This window comes from Chenopodium album, chromosome 6 (assembly GCF_948465745.1).
Source record: "Chenopodium album chromosome 6, dcCheAlbu1.1, whole genome shotgun sequence".
Lineage (NCBI taxonomy): Eukaryota > Viridiplantae > Streptophyta > Magnoliopsida > Caryophyllales > Amaranthaceae > Chenopodium > Chenopodium album.
Window position 1 is genome coordinate 72,852,317 of NC_137839.1, and position 13,504 is coordinate 72,865,820.

General features: G+C 31.6%; 1 protein-coding gene across 1 annotated transcript; it reads right to left on the bottom strand.

Moving 5' to 3' along the window:
• Window positions 1-906: 906 nt before the first annotated feature.
• LOC145635213 (uncharacterized) lies at window positions 907-2,430 on the bottom strand. Its single transcript, XM_081686500.1, has 2 exons — window positions 2,158-2,430; window positions 907-1,355 (listed from the first exon to the last, which is right to left on the bottom strand). Exons 1-2 carry the CDS (start codon window positions 2,372-2,374, stop codon window positions 907-909), a joined length of 666 nt encoding a protein of 221 aa, XP_081542626.1. The 5' UTR covers window positions 2,375-2,430.
• Between the last annotated feature and the right edge of the window lie 11,074 nt (window positions 2,431-13,504).

Genomic DNA, 13,504 nt, shown 5'->3' on the forward strand with positions numbered 1-13,504 from the left:
GCAGAGATGGGTGCAATGTATCAGAGATAGAGTTGGACCTATTTTCATGCAAATCCCTTTGATTTGGACGGATATGATGTGCAGTTGGAGGAATCAGGAATGTCCAATTTTTATTGGCCTACCCTTACTCAATTGGTTTTCATGTGTTGGTTTAAAAAAAAAAAAATAAAAAAAATAAAAAAATTGGTTTTCATGTATTTAATTTTGTTGAGAGATAATTTTACTGTACGAGTTCAAAAATAAAATTCAAAATACTTATAAAAATCATATGGTTGACTCTAAAGAAAATTTAACTGTATGAGTTCAAAAAATATATACAAAGTAGTCGATACAAAGGGTACTCCCTAGTTTTCGAGTTTAATTGTTACTAAAGGATTACTATATTGTCTATATACATCTAGGATTCTAGGAGCAATTTTAAATCCTTCAAATAATATGATTTGATCTCCTTCACCAACATCAGATTCATCACAAGCATGGAATGTTCTGACAAAATTCATTAAAGCCAACAGTACATAAGACTATAAGAGGCTATAATTTGCGAAAGGACTTGATTAACAGCAAATCACAGGCAATTTTATGGAAGTTATTGACAACCTTTAAGGGAAAATCAAGTGTGATCAAATCATCTAATCACCTTATCAAATCATGAAATAAAATAAACCATGTATAGCGTGAATAAGAAATAGATCTTTAAGTCTAAAAACCATCCAATTTCATTAGAATCTCAACACCATAAGTAGCACATAACATTGTCAAACAACACCGCAAATTCGACCAAAGTTTTTCTAGCAAAGGCAAAAGATAGGTTCTACTGCAACATTAGAAATCTAGAATTATTTATACTTGTCATCAAAAAGAGTCCTTCATGAAGCCCGTGAACCCGAAACCACTACAAGAATTGATTCAATCGACCTGAACGTGCAACACGTCCATCCTCTCCTCATCCTTGACCTTCGGAACTGTAACCTTGAGCACACCATCTTTAATCTCAGCCTTAATCTTATCAACCTTGTATTCACTAGATGACACTAAGCCGACCTCATAAACAAAGGGTTTAGGACCGGTTTCAGCATCATCCCCGAACTCAGGGTCCAACTTTCTGATTCCCTTCACCTTGAGCATATGAGAGCTGCCTACCACATAGACCTTCACATCTTCTTTGCCGACTCCTGGAATATCCATCCTTAAGTAGATTGCATTATCATCTTGCTTGAAACCCCATGTGTCGGGCATATCCTGATCAGAATCCGAGTATAGATCGGAGCTTGAGTCATCATCCGTGTCACTATAAAATGACCTATTCTTCCTTAGTTCTCCAACAGGTGGGAATTCCGAGCCTCCATGCTTATAAGCTGATCATGTTTGATAGCATTTCGACAAGATTAGAATCGCGAAATTAACTATACAATTCAAGCATTTGTAGCAAGTAATAAGGCTAAGACGTTTCTCACATTATGAGTCTTTTTTCTTCCATTTCCCTACAACTTAATTAGGTATGTAATTTTATGCACATATCAATTAAGGCCCTTAAGTTTATAGTATAACAAATTATTTATGTATTATCTCAAACAAAATAGACCATAATTTAACAAATAAATCCAATGACCCATTTAACCCATTGATTAAGTTGACGGCATGTTTTATCCTCTCAAACCAAATCCACCGTAACATAAATATCGAATCGATCCACATAAAACAAGTAATAATCTAGAATTAGACGACTATTAATAGAGTTGAAATCGGTCCATAACATTATTTCAGTGAGCTAATTATACGTTGAAATAACTCACATTAGTCACATATACATACCAACATAAAAAATCATCAATCACATCATAAATATTTATTTTACATAGATCTTGGTGACTTACATAAACACCGCACAAATTTATAGACATAATATCAGCTTAACATAAAATTCCAAATACAAAGTGTAAGCTTAGATGACAAAAATTCCAGATAAAAGTCATGTATATATGAGCGAATAGCGTATCGTACAAGAAGCTAAATACAAACAACAAAACCCAGAAAATGCAATGGTTTCCAGAATCAGATAAAACACACATATCTTCGATTAATAATGTAATATAAACAATATTTAAACAAGTAAAATAGTAAAAAACAGCTGCAAATGAAAATACAAAGTATAACTACCTCGGAGTATACAGTGAGGAGGAAGGCTGTCAAAATGAGAGATGTTTCCAGAACGAGCAAGTTTGCAGTTAGCAAGGAGGTGACGAGGAATTCCGTCAGCCGTAGAAGGCGGCGCACTGCTAAAACGGCGGTGGTTGAGGAGGTTGTTACGGCAGAGAGAGACTCTTCCTGCCATAGAAATGGCCATTTTCTGAGCTTGAAGAACACGGTAACTCATTCTCTCTCCTCTTTTTCAAGGTGTAATAATGGTGTAGTGAGAGAAAGTGAAAAATGGATGAATGAGAAGATGGTATAAATAGAGCAGAGAATATGAAATTAAACCATGGTTAAAGAGCTGGGGTTTATGATTTGACTAGAGTTAGAAGGATGAGTTAAGGAAAGGTTGTTATGATTAGTGAGGTGGCGTCATTGGATTGGTTAGTGGTTACTGATGATACTTTGGACGTTGCAGAGAGAGGGAGGGGGGTGGAACTTGGATGTTGGTAGGGTGAATAGTGCAGGAGATCATAGTACCACTTTTTTCATGCAAATCTTCTTTTTTGGACGGATGTGAATGGGTGACCGGGAATTTGGCATTTTATGATGATGTTGCTCTTTTCGGGTTGTTGCGTGTAATATAATAAAACACTTGTTTTGTAAAACGTTTTGGATTAACGGTTTGATTGTAAACAAAATACAATGTATATACGAAGTAAATATTGAATTATATTTTTTAATAAAAAAAATAGCATAATACGTATCTATTGTTAAGATATGATCACCAAATTGCGGAAGAAGACCCTAGAAAACTTGTGATGTTCACTTATAGCTTGAATTACGTAAGTAATACGGAGTCATTAATCTTATACGAAGTATATAATTATGAGATAACAGTTGCATTGATAAAAAAAAAAAAAAAAAAAGTAAGTGTCACATGCTCGATAAAATGTATTATAACGATATAAAAACTTGGAAAAATGTCAGCATTTGAATAGGTTATCCACCAAAATGTAACAATTTTTTTTCCAAATGCCAAAGTGTCTTTAAATTGGCAAGAGTGATTTTTTCAATACCAGAATGGCTAATTAGGCTGCATTTTGTACCTTTTCTCGAAAATCAAAATAATATTAATGAGCAGAAGCAACAAATGATCAAACTTTTTTTTTTCCTCAAGAAAAATTATCTAAAATACAGAGTAAAGTTGAACAAAACTCAAATGCTCAAAATATAAACATTGATCTCATAGTATCACTTTTTTAAAAATTCTAATGTGGTCATTCTTCAAATATGACCATCACTATTCTTAAATTTTATTGGCTAATCTTATCTCTCCTAAAATAGTTGGTCAAACCCTTTTTTAATTTTTCCTATTTTAAATTCATTTCTTTTTCTGAAAATTAATTTTTCTTTTTTCGAAATTCTATTTTATATTTTCGTAATTATTTTACAAAAATCAATTTTATTAAATCCCAAAATTAAATTAAATTAAAAAATCAAAAATAAAAAAATATGTTCTTCATTGTTCTTCGTGTTCTTCATTCTTATTCAATGTCCTCCATCTATGGTTGAATTTAACATCTAATTAATGTTATGTGTCCTTTAGTCTCATTTGCGCAACGGTTGAAATCAAAGACATGGCCAGATTCAAACACTATACTTGAAATTTATATTTATCCGAATTTCTATAATGAACGCAATTGGGATTGATTTTTAATCCTTGAATAATTAGTTTTTATTGTACAAAATCCTTGAATTGATGCGAAATATCCGATTTGATGCAATCGAATTCAATAGTTTTTACGTTTTTCAAGAATCTGGGGTTCGACATGAAATTCTAAGAAGAAACCGATAACATTTTTTTTTCGAAACCTGTTTGATCCAAAAAATACGCTTATGTTAATCTAAATTTTGTTTGTGTATACGTAAGTAACACAAATACATATTGGTCATTACCTGTATGAAACATCTCTATAATTTATTTGGTTACGATCATACGTGACAATGGACATTACCTAATACTGTTTTTTAATTTATTAATATTTTGTTATAATATTAATTGATAGTGAATATGACTTTGGTCTTCACTAGACAATCTAAGCTGTTTTTTTTTTTTTTTTTTTTTTTTTTTTTTTTTTTTTTTTGTGTACCTGTAATTAAAACAAACAACACATTGGACATTACCTATATGAAACATATCTGTAATATATTGGATACGACCATACATAACATTGGACATTACCAGAAACTGCTTTTAAATTCATATATATTTTGTTATATTATTATTTGATAGTGAATATGAATTTGGACTTCAGTAGACGAATCACATTTTTTATGTTAACAAGCTAAGGTTTGATGTAAATGGTAACTTATACATCTACTTTAGCGGTTTTAATTCTGTAAGCATATACTTCAACATAAGTAATTAAAACATCCACCTATCTTCAACATAAGTAATTAAAATATTAACCTGTAGAAAATTCAATTCCATGGGCATAATCATTTTAGAACTATAAATAAGTATTTAGTCATTACATTTATAAATTTTCCACATTTGATTTATACATAATGCTAACTATATGTTGTTTAAGACCCAAAGCCTAAGTACTAAATTGTTATTCACATAGACCTTAGCTGTAGAAAAATAGTTTTTATACACACGGGTAATGACTCAAATTGAGTTAGGGTAAAACTTATTACATGTACATCAATAGACAATAAGTGGCGGTATCATTTTCAATTAATTTATGCGTTGAATTTTTCAAATTACTTTCAAAATTTTCAATTTGACCGCCCTTTATTTTCGGAGGTTAGTTTTTAAAAGCTCAATTATATCCTTGACCAACTCTCAACCTTGTACTTAACACAAAAAAAACACACACACACACAAAAAAAAAAAAAAATGGGATTCACAAAAGTCCATTTCTCGAGGTTCATCTTCTAGTTTTGGAGGGGTCATGGTGAAATGTGGATGTGGCGTTCCATCTAAGATTCGAACTGTAAACAAGCCTAACCATAATAAGGGAAGGAAATTTCGAGGTTGTGGAAAATATCCGGTACTTTTTTCTTAACCCATTTGTAATTTCATTACAATTTTAATGGATATGACATTTGAGTAAATATAATAATATTTCATTAGGGTTCCAAGTAACATTTAGGGTTTATTTAATTTTTATAAATTGCAGAAGGCTGATTGTGGATTTTTCAAATGGTTGTATGATGATGTCGGTGGATGCGTCGACTGTGAGATGATGTCAAAGAGATTGGATGCAACCGAAAAAGAAGTTGAATCTCTAACTATGAAGCTCACCAAATTGAAGCTTAAAAAGTCACAGTTTCAGGAACAAATATCCGACTTGAAAAGCCAAATATGTCAATAAAACATGGAGAAGAACAGATATATTGCATACACATCTATGACTTTGTTTGCACTGGTTATTTCATGGGCAATGTTTGTGGTTAATTATTAGAATATAATTAAATAAAATGCAATGCAGAATCACTTGTTTTGGATTTGTTTAATTCAAAAATATTATATCTTTTGTTTATTTTTATATATTTAAGTTACAATTTAAAAAAAAATTATCATTACATACATCAATTCAAATTCTTGTGGCTAACATAGTTTTATCAGCACTTGTATTATTACTAGCCTAACATAGTTTTAGATATAATGGAATATTTTCATATCCTAACTAAGTTCACATAAAATGGGGAAATCAATTGATATGTTTCCAATTTTAACACATGTTAATTAACTTTATTTGGTAACTAACCTTGCAAATTTAACTTTTTCACAAAATTTAATAATAAATTCATGTAAAAATAGAGACCCCTTTAATACTTAGAATAATCCCCTTAACAAATTTAGAAATTAGCTACGTAGAAAGTCAAAGTTCAAACACACCATACATTACAAATACTAAATATGTGACATGCTACCATTACAGTTTCGCCACATTGGGCCAAAATACATGATAGTAAACACAAAATATTTATCTACTATAAAATTGTCTTAATATCACAGTTGATAAAACAGAAACATAAGGATTAGAGTATATAACTCCATAGCATACATAGATACATAGACGAAGCCTAAGTATCAAAGAAGGTATCCATTCCCGAATCATAACCCGGTTCAACACAAGGCGTCCGTACTGTCTTAGATTTGCCTCCCACACCTTCATCTACATCTTCATCACCATCATCTTCATCTTCCCAACCAAAAACAAATTTAATTGTGTTAATTGTTTGTAATGAGATTGTAAACTGTATTATGTATTAACACTAAACTCAAAAGGTTATTACCCATGATTATAGAAAAGAGATTTGTTATGTAGAATTCAGCAATATAAGTACACTTCTAGATGAACTTGTTCAATTATATAAATGACAAAATAGGTGTGTCAAAACATAATTTACAGAGGACACTATGTATAAGGTCATTTAGGATAAAGTCAATTAAGGTAAAAAAAAATACCAGAATAACACTGAAGATGTAATTCACATCAAAATATAACAGGTAATTTCCAGAATATTATTTGTTCATTACCCGTTTAAATTAAAAAAGAGAATTCATATCATGCATTCATCAATATAATTAATTTCCAAAAACAGGTAATCACCAATGACAAAACAGAGAACAGCCTGATCACAAACATAATAGGCATTTTAATAAAACATATAATGTTGTCACATATAGGATTGTAGATGAATTTAAAGTCATCAATTTTTGAAGTGTCCATATAAAATGAAGCATAAGGGGAATATAAAAAGACAGTAACTTGACATATAGTTGGTCATTACCCATGATTTAACAACATTTTATTGTAACATGCATTGATCATTATAGGTTATAACCCTATATGATAAAGTATAATACCAATGACAAAAGAGAGAAAAACCTTAACATCACAATACATAATTGGCAACGTACAACAACATATAATGTAATTACAAATGGAAGTAAACATGAAATTAAGGTTAACAATGCCATGAATTCAACAGAAAATAAAGCATAAAGACAAAATAAATACCAGAGTTGTCATTAAGGGCATCTATTCGAGACTGTACAGTCTCTTGGACCTCAAGCATAACAGCATCAGTGAAGATTTCCGGCCTCATGCGCTTAAGCATTTCTTGCACAGTCATGCTCTCACGCATGACAACTTCAAAGGATGTCTTGTAACGGTTTCCCTTACCATCTTCACAAAAATCATCTTTTACTTCTTCATCTACACGTTGCCGCTTTCGAACAGGAGCACGTGGTACCTCTTTATTTACCCACCTTTCATTGTCGACATCATATACGTAACCCAAAGCATTATGAATTGTATTTGAGCTGAATGGTTGTTTTGGTACATCCACCACTTCATCTGATAAATCAACCTCAAATATCTCAAACACCTTGGTCAACCACATACCATAAGGAAGGAACAACCCTTCCTTTGTTCCCTTTTGAGCGGCAATCATGTAATCAATCATCATCCTTGGCATATTCATTTTCACAGAGTCGAGGACAAAGTACATGACCAACATGTCTAGGTATGTTAAGGAGGACAGTCTCCCCTTTTCTCATAAGAAAGGACTTGAAGAGAATCAAGTGCAATAGACGAACTTGTAGCGGCAGTTCATACACTTCTGGCTTTTTATCTCTGCCATAATCATCTTCCATAAGCACAAGGTTGAGGCATCTCTTAACATCAAATTCCGGCTGTGTACTCCATTTTTTCCCCGGGAGCTTAGCTTGCACCCCTTGTTTGGGAATCTTCAAGATACTGCTCAAGGTAGCTTCATCCAACTTTATCTCCTTCCCCTTCACCCAAGTGTATATTACTCCTTCTTGTTTGTTTGCATGATCGAAGTGGGTGTAGAATTGTCGAACAAGGTCGGGGTATGTGGGGTAATTTGCTGAAAGCAACTTGTCCCATCCTTGGTGTTTAAACCACTTTCTTAAAAAAGTAGCATGGGCTACGTCAAGGGAGTCAAAGTCTACATGTTTCCCTTCACATATTTTTCGTTTCGCGAATGTCTTAAAGTACAATTCACGATACAGGGAGGACTTGAACCTTTCATCATCAGTTGATGTTTGACCTCTGTTACTACCTTCTGCAGCAGGAGAAGGTGGGGTAGTAGCGGCCGAAGCTTGACTTCTTAACCTTGATCTAGGAGAATCAGTTGGTTGAATGCCTATGATTGTATGTTGCCCTCTTCTCCGAGGGGTCTGCCGCCTTGCTGCTTGCTTCACTCTAGCCATTCTACTGGAAAAAAATAAAATAATAATTACATGTATCATAGTGAGAAACAAAACACATTAAGGAAAAATAGAAAGGGCCAAAGATAATTAAATGATCATACTAAGCATAACATAAGATGTATTTATCCTGAAATTTTTTTTATATGTAATGACAGGTATTCACCAACATATATAAAGGTTATTGCCAACACAAACATAAGATGTATATACCCTGATATATATTCTAAAGAATAACAGGTATGCACCAACATACATAAAGGTCATTACCTACAAAAACATAAGATGTATTTACCCTGACATTTCTTTTATATGTAATCACAGGTATTCACCAACATATATAAAGGTCATTGCCAACACAAACATAAGATCCTTATATCCTGACATTACTTATAAAGAATAACAGGTATGCACTAACATAAATAAAGGTCATTGCCAACAAAAACATAAGATGTATACATCCTGAAATTTCTATTATATAATGACAGGTATTCACCAACATACATAAAGGACATTGCCAAAACAAACATAAGTTGTATATACCCAAAGATAAAAGAAGTTCAAGTCATTACCAAGCAAAAAAAAAAAAAAAAAAAAAAAAAAAAAAAAAAAAAAAAAAAACACAATGTGACTGTTAAAGGTAAATTAGTAGTCAGTATACACAAAGATGCAAAAATTAAGAGGTCAACAGACTAGTAATCACCATAATACCAAAAGATCATCTCCAACATAAACATAAGATGAGTATTACCCAAAATACAAAGTTTCAAGTCAACAAACTACATTTTTTATTTTCCAAACAGGTGGAGTAAAACTATTGTCAAGTGCAAGACAGTAGAATACATTTTTTGTTGGAAACACACCAAAAGCAACAACATATTAAGCCTTTTTTTTCTAAATTGAGAAACAATTAGCATAAGAAAATTTTAAAAAAAAATGCACATTTGAACATGATACTAATCAGTTTATTTATTTTAAAAGGAATAAATTTGGGCACTAAACTTTTTCAATCGACATGACAAATTTCACTAACGCAATTAAACATATGAACTACAAAAGTAATCTATAATCGGACCAAAAATTGTTTTTAAATATAAAGTTGGACATATTCAATAAGCGAACATTGAATTTTTTTCCTCTACCTTTAATACTATACTGGTATTCTGTTGAATCTAAAATTGTTTTTAAATTATAAAGTCAAGTTTTATAATAGAAATTATCTTATGTATTTCCTGTCACTTTAAACTTGTATTTTTTTTAATTGATAATTTAATCGTATATTTTATTTAATGTAATGCCTATAATTAAAGAAAAAAAATTTCCAATGCACGAACAGTTAAAAAAGTCATTATTCATTATATAAAATAAAAATGTATTGTCAAATATTTAAACAGGACAATACCTGTTACATGCATAAAATATAATTTTATTAGATTATCAGTGCTCTAATAAAATTATTGAATAACTTGTCAAAGTAGAAGTTACAATATGAATACGAGTACAGACTTGCATAAATTAATCTAAGACTGAACAGTGTCAGCTATAGCTTTCATATTCAGACAGAAGTATGACCAATCAACCTCTCGATGTTACTTTCAATATTGTGTTCGCTAAGAAGAAGCTTTGCCAAGTACTTTAATCGTTCAACACGCATGTCAGTAGTCTGGTCAAGTACACACAAAAAAAAAAAAAAAAAATAGCAAGGGAGTTATAAAATTTGCAATAATGGTAAATGTTATATTTAACAAGTAGTAAAATTTCATCCATACCGTGTAGGTAATGTCCTTCATGGCCCTGATATCACCACACTCGATATATTTCAAGACATACATTCCACAATCATGACTGAATAACAAAAAGTAGTTAAATTAGCTAAAGATTAGAATAATCAAAACATTTAGATAAATGGAAAGATGTTAGATATACCCATTTGGTTGTTTCTGATTATCTATAACTTCAAATACAATACTTTTTGAGTTTTTGAAAAATCGACCCAAGGGATTTCTCCGCATAGTAATGGCAGCAAATTTAATCTAATCACAAATTCCGAAAGACGTTCAATTTCAGAAAAGGTATCTGGTATCTTATGTTAGTGGTAGTTACCACATTCAAAGTCAGATAGTTACCATATCCATAGCAAGACGGTTTCGTTCCACAGTCATCTTTAGCGAATCAACAATGTATACCTTTGTAATAGAGACATGATATACCAATAGGAACCAATGATTCGCAAGAGATTCTCTAACGGGTATGAATATCTGATGACCAAACACATTTGGAACAGTCAGATCATCAAAGCCATTAAAATTTTAGGTTGGACAAAACTTAGATTGCATAACTCAAATATCTCCAACCTGTTCAACCTTGTTGAGATCCACAAGCTTTAAAAAAGCTTCATAAATTTTTGAACAGTAACTGAGAATGGATGGAGTTATGTAATGTTCGCATCGTGGATCTGACTTCAGTACTAAAGTCTACAAGCAGCATACATAATCCGAAATCATATCAACAATGCAAAATAAACACCATGTACTGGAAATATCCTACATAAAGTTTAGCCATTACCTGAAATGATGTTGGCAAAATGAGCATAGTTTTGTCATTTAACCCCAATAGCATATCATACAGATAGACATTTATGAGCTGCAATTGAAAATAAATAAATTTCATGTTCCCAAAAACAAACTTAATTAGGAATTTGTAACAGTAGTATACCTGATTACTTAACCACATATTTGGATACAAACACCAAGATTCACCCACAGACAACCTGATCAATGTTTCATCTTTTGTACAATAGAATGTATCAGATTCTTTCGCTTTCTCAACCTGTATACATATTTGTTTCTCCAAAGGTGATAGCTGTGATACATAATTAAGATATAATGGTTGTTGTAAACACTCTTCCTGTAATTGAAACAAACCCCCATTATCATCACCACTATGTACTTTAATCGTAGTTCTTTGTCCCTGAGGATGCAAAGGACTTCAGAACACACATAACTATATATACATTGCTTATAGGTAATCACTCATTAGCTTTTATGTCTTTGCCAAATAACAATATCAAACTAACAACATATCACCTCTTCAGTGATTGCTTCTGATGTGCATTTCTTAAGCCTCCTTGATTTTGATGATTTGGCCTACAGATGTTATTGTTAAACGTTGTAACTCGCACCAGAACATTGATCAAATAAGTAAGGTTTTGGTAATTTCCTTACCATTTCAGAGATAGTTTAGTTTTCATTCTCGGCCGAGCGTGTTACTGCTTTTGAATGAACAGGTTGCTATAGTACATGGTTTAAAAAGGGCTATGATATTAGTAACAACTGATTGTGTAATAACATAAAAAATTATAAGTGAATACCTTTTGCAAAGTATTAATAAATAAGGTTTTTAGCAAATATTCGAATTAATATTGATGGAAATTACCTTTGCACCTTTTGCTTTTGCATTACTTTTCTTCTCCTTTTTTGGCTTTGATGATGATGACGGTACCTGTGACAGTAAATGGGGAGCAAAAGTTTATACACAGTAATATTTGAAGCTTATATATGTAATAACGAACATTATATTGCAAGATAACCAATTATTTACCTTTTCCAAAATCACAGTGCTATCTATAATTTGACTCAATTGTCTTTGCCTTGGCCTCCTAAACGGCCTCTTCTCCGAGTTTGATTCTGATTCAACGTTATCAGTCGTTGTTATTGCTTTTGACTTTGGAGTTTTCACTTTGATGTCAGGGCTTTTCACTTTCTCTGTTTTTTTTTTTGTCCTTCATTATTTCTTCATCCTTAATAAGGTCCTTGAGTGTTTCCAGACCTGGGGGAAATTGTGGCTCAGTGAAGCGGATATTTCTAATGTCCGAAGGAATCAACATCGAATCCTGCAAAGTGTTTTTCTTCGACCTCAACTACTTCGCCAGTGCCATTCACATCTAGCTTCCGTTTAGTGGTGGAGACACGTGAGCTAACCATCATTTCACCATCAGGGCTTAAGAAAGGAGAATAAGAACGATTTCGATACGGAGTTTTACCGACGGTATCGCCTTCTTTGTCACTCTTACAATCAGTTGATTCTGGAACCTTTGATATACTCTGTGATATAGTAGCAACTTTGGCTACGAGTTTATCCAATTTTAACTCAATTTTTGACAATTTGGAGTGAATATCTTTCTCCATTGCACTACTTTTCTACAATGAAAAAGAATAGATCACGAGTGATTTAAAGATGGGGTTTTACCATTATATATTAATTAAATTGTTTACAATATAAACCCTATATCCAATTTTGATTCATTAATAGAGGATTGCATATTTATAACAAAATTGTATAGTTTGTTCAAAAAATTACAACATAAAACCTATATAGATGAAATTAATATTCTAAATTACTACATTCAAAACATAAAAACTTTTAAACACATTCATAAATGAAAAATTGTTCAAAAAATTCAAATCAATTTAGAAAATACTTACTTCTGCTTTCTTAACCATGATTTGAGTTCCAAAGGTAATTTTAATTTTGCAAGTTCTGAAACAAATTCGGTTGAATAGTGTGCCAGAATGATTCAGCGAAAAAAACCTAATGATAATGTTTAAAAAGATTCTTAAAATTTGAAAGATAATTTTTTCAAAATTCAAAAGATAATATTTTAGGAAAGGATATTGATGAGATCCCCGCACATTATAGGTATTTCCTAATATTTGACTAAAATTTCTTTAGTTAAAACATATTGAGATCGTAATCTGTTATTCGAATATTTATGTAAGATTCATTTAGATAATTTGGCTAGGTTCAGCGTAAAATACGTACCATTTAAATGAAATTCAATTCTATTCATTAGTAATGTCCAATGTTACGTATGGTCGTAACCCATTTATATTAGAGATGTTTCATACAGGTAATGTCCAATATATATTTGTGTTAGTTACGTATACACAAACAAAAGTTAGATTGACATAAGCGTATTTTTTGGATCAAACAGGTTTCGAAAAAAAAATGTTATCGGTTTCTTCTTAGAATTTCATGTCGAACCCAGATTCTTGAAAAACGTAAAAACTATTGAATTCGATTGCATCAAATCGGATATTTCCCATCAATGGAAGGATT

Excerpts from the sequence above, each read along its gene's own strand:
- LOC145635213 (XM_081686500.1), bottom strand. The coding sequence starts at position 2,374 with ATGAGTTACCGTGTTCTTCAAGCTCAGAAAATGGCCATTTCTATGGCA. Across the intron at positions 1,356-2,157 it reads TCCTCACTGTATACTCCGAG|CTTATAAGCATGGAGGCTCG; the intron begins GTAGTTATACTT and ends AAACATGATCAG.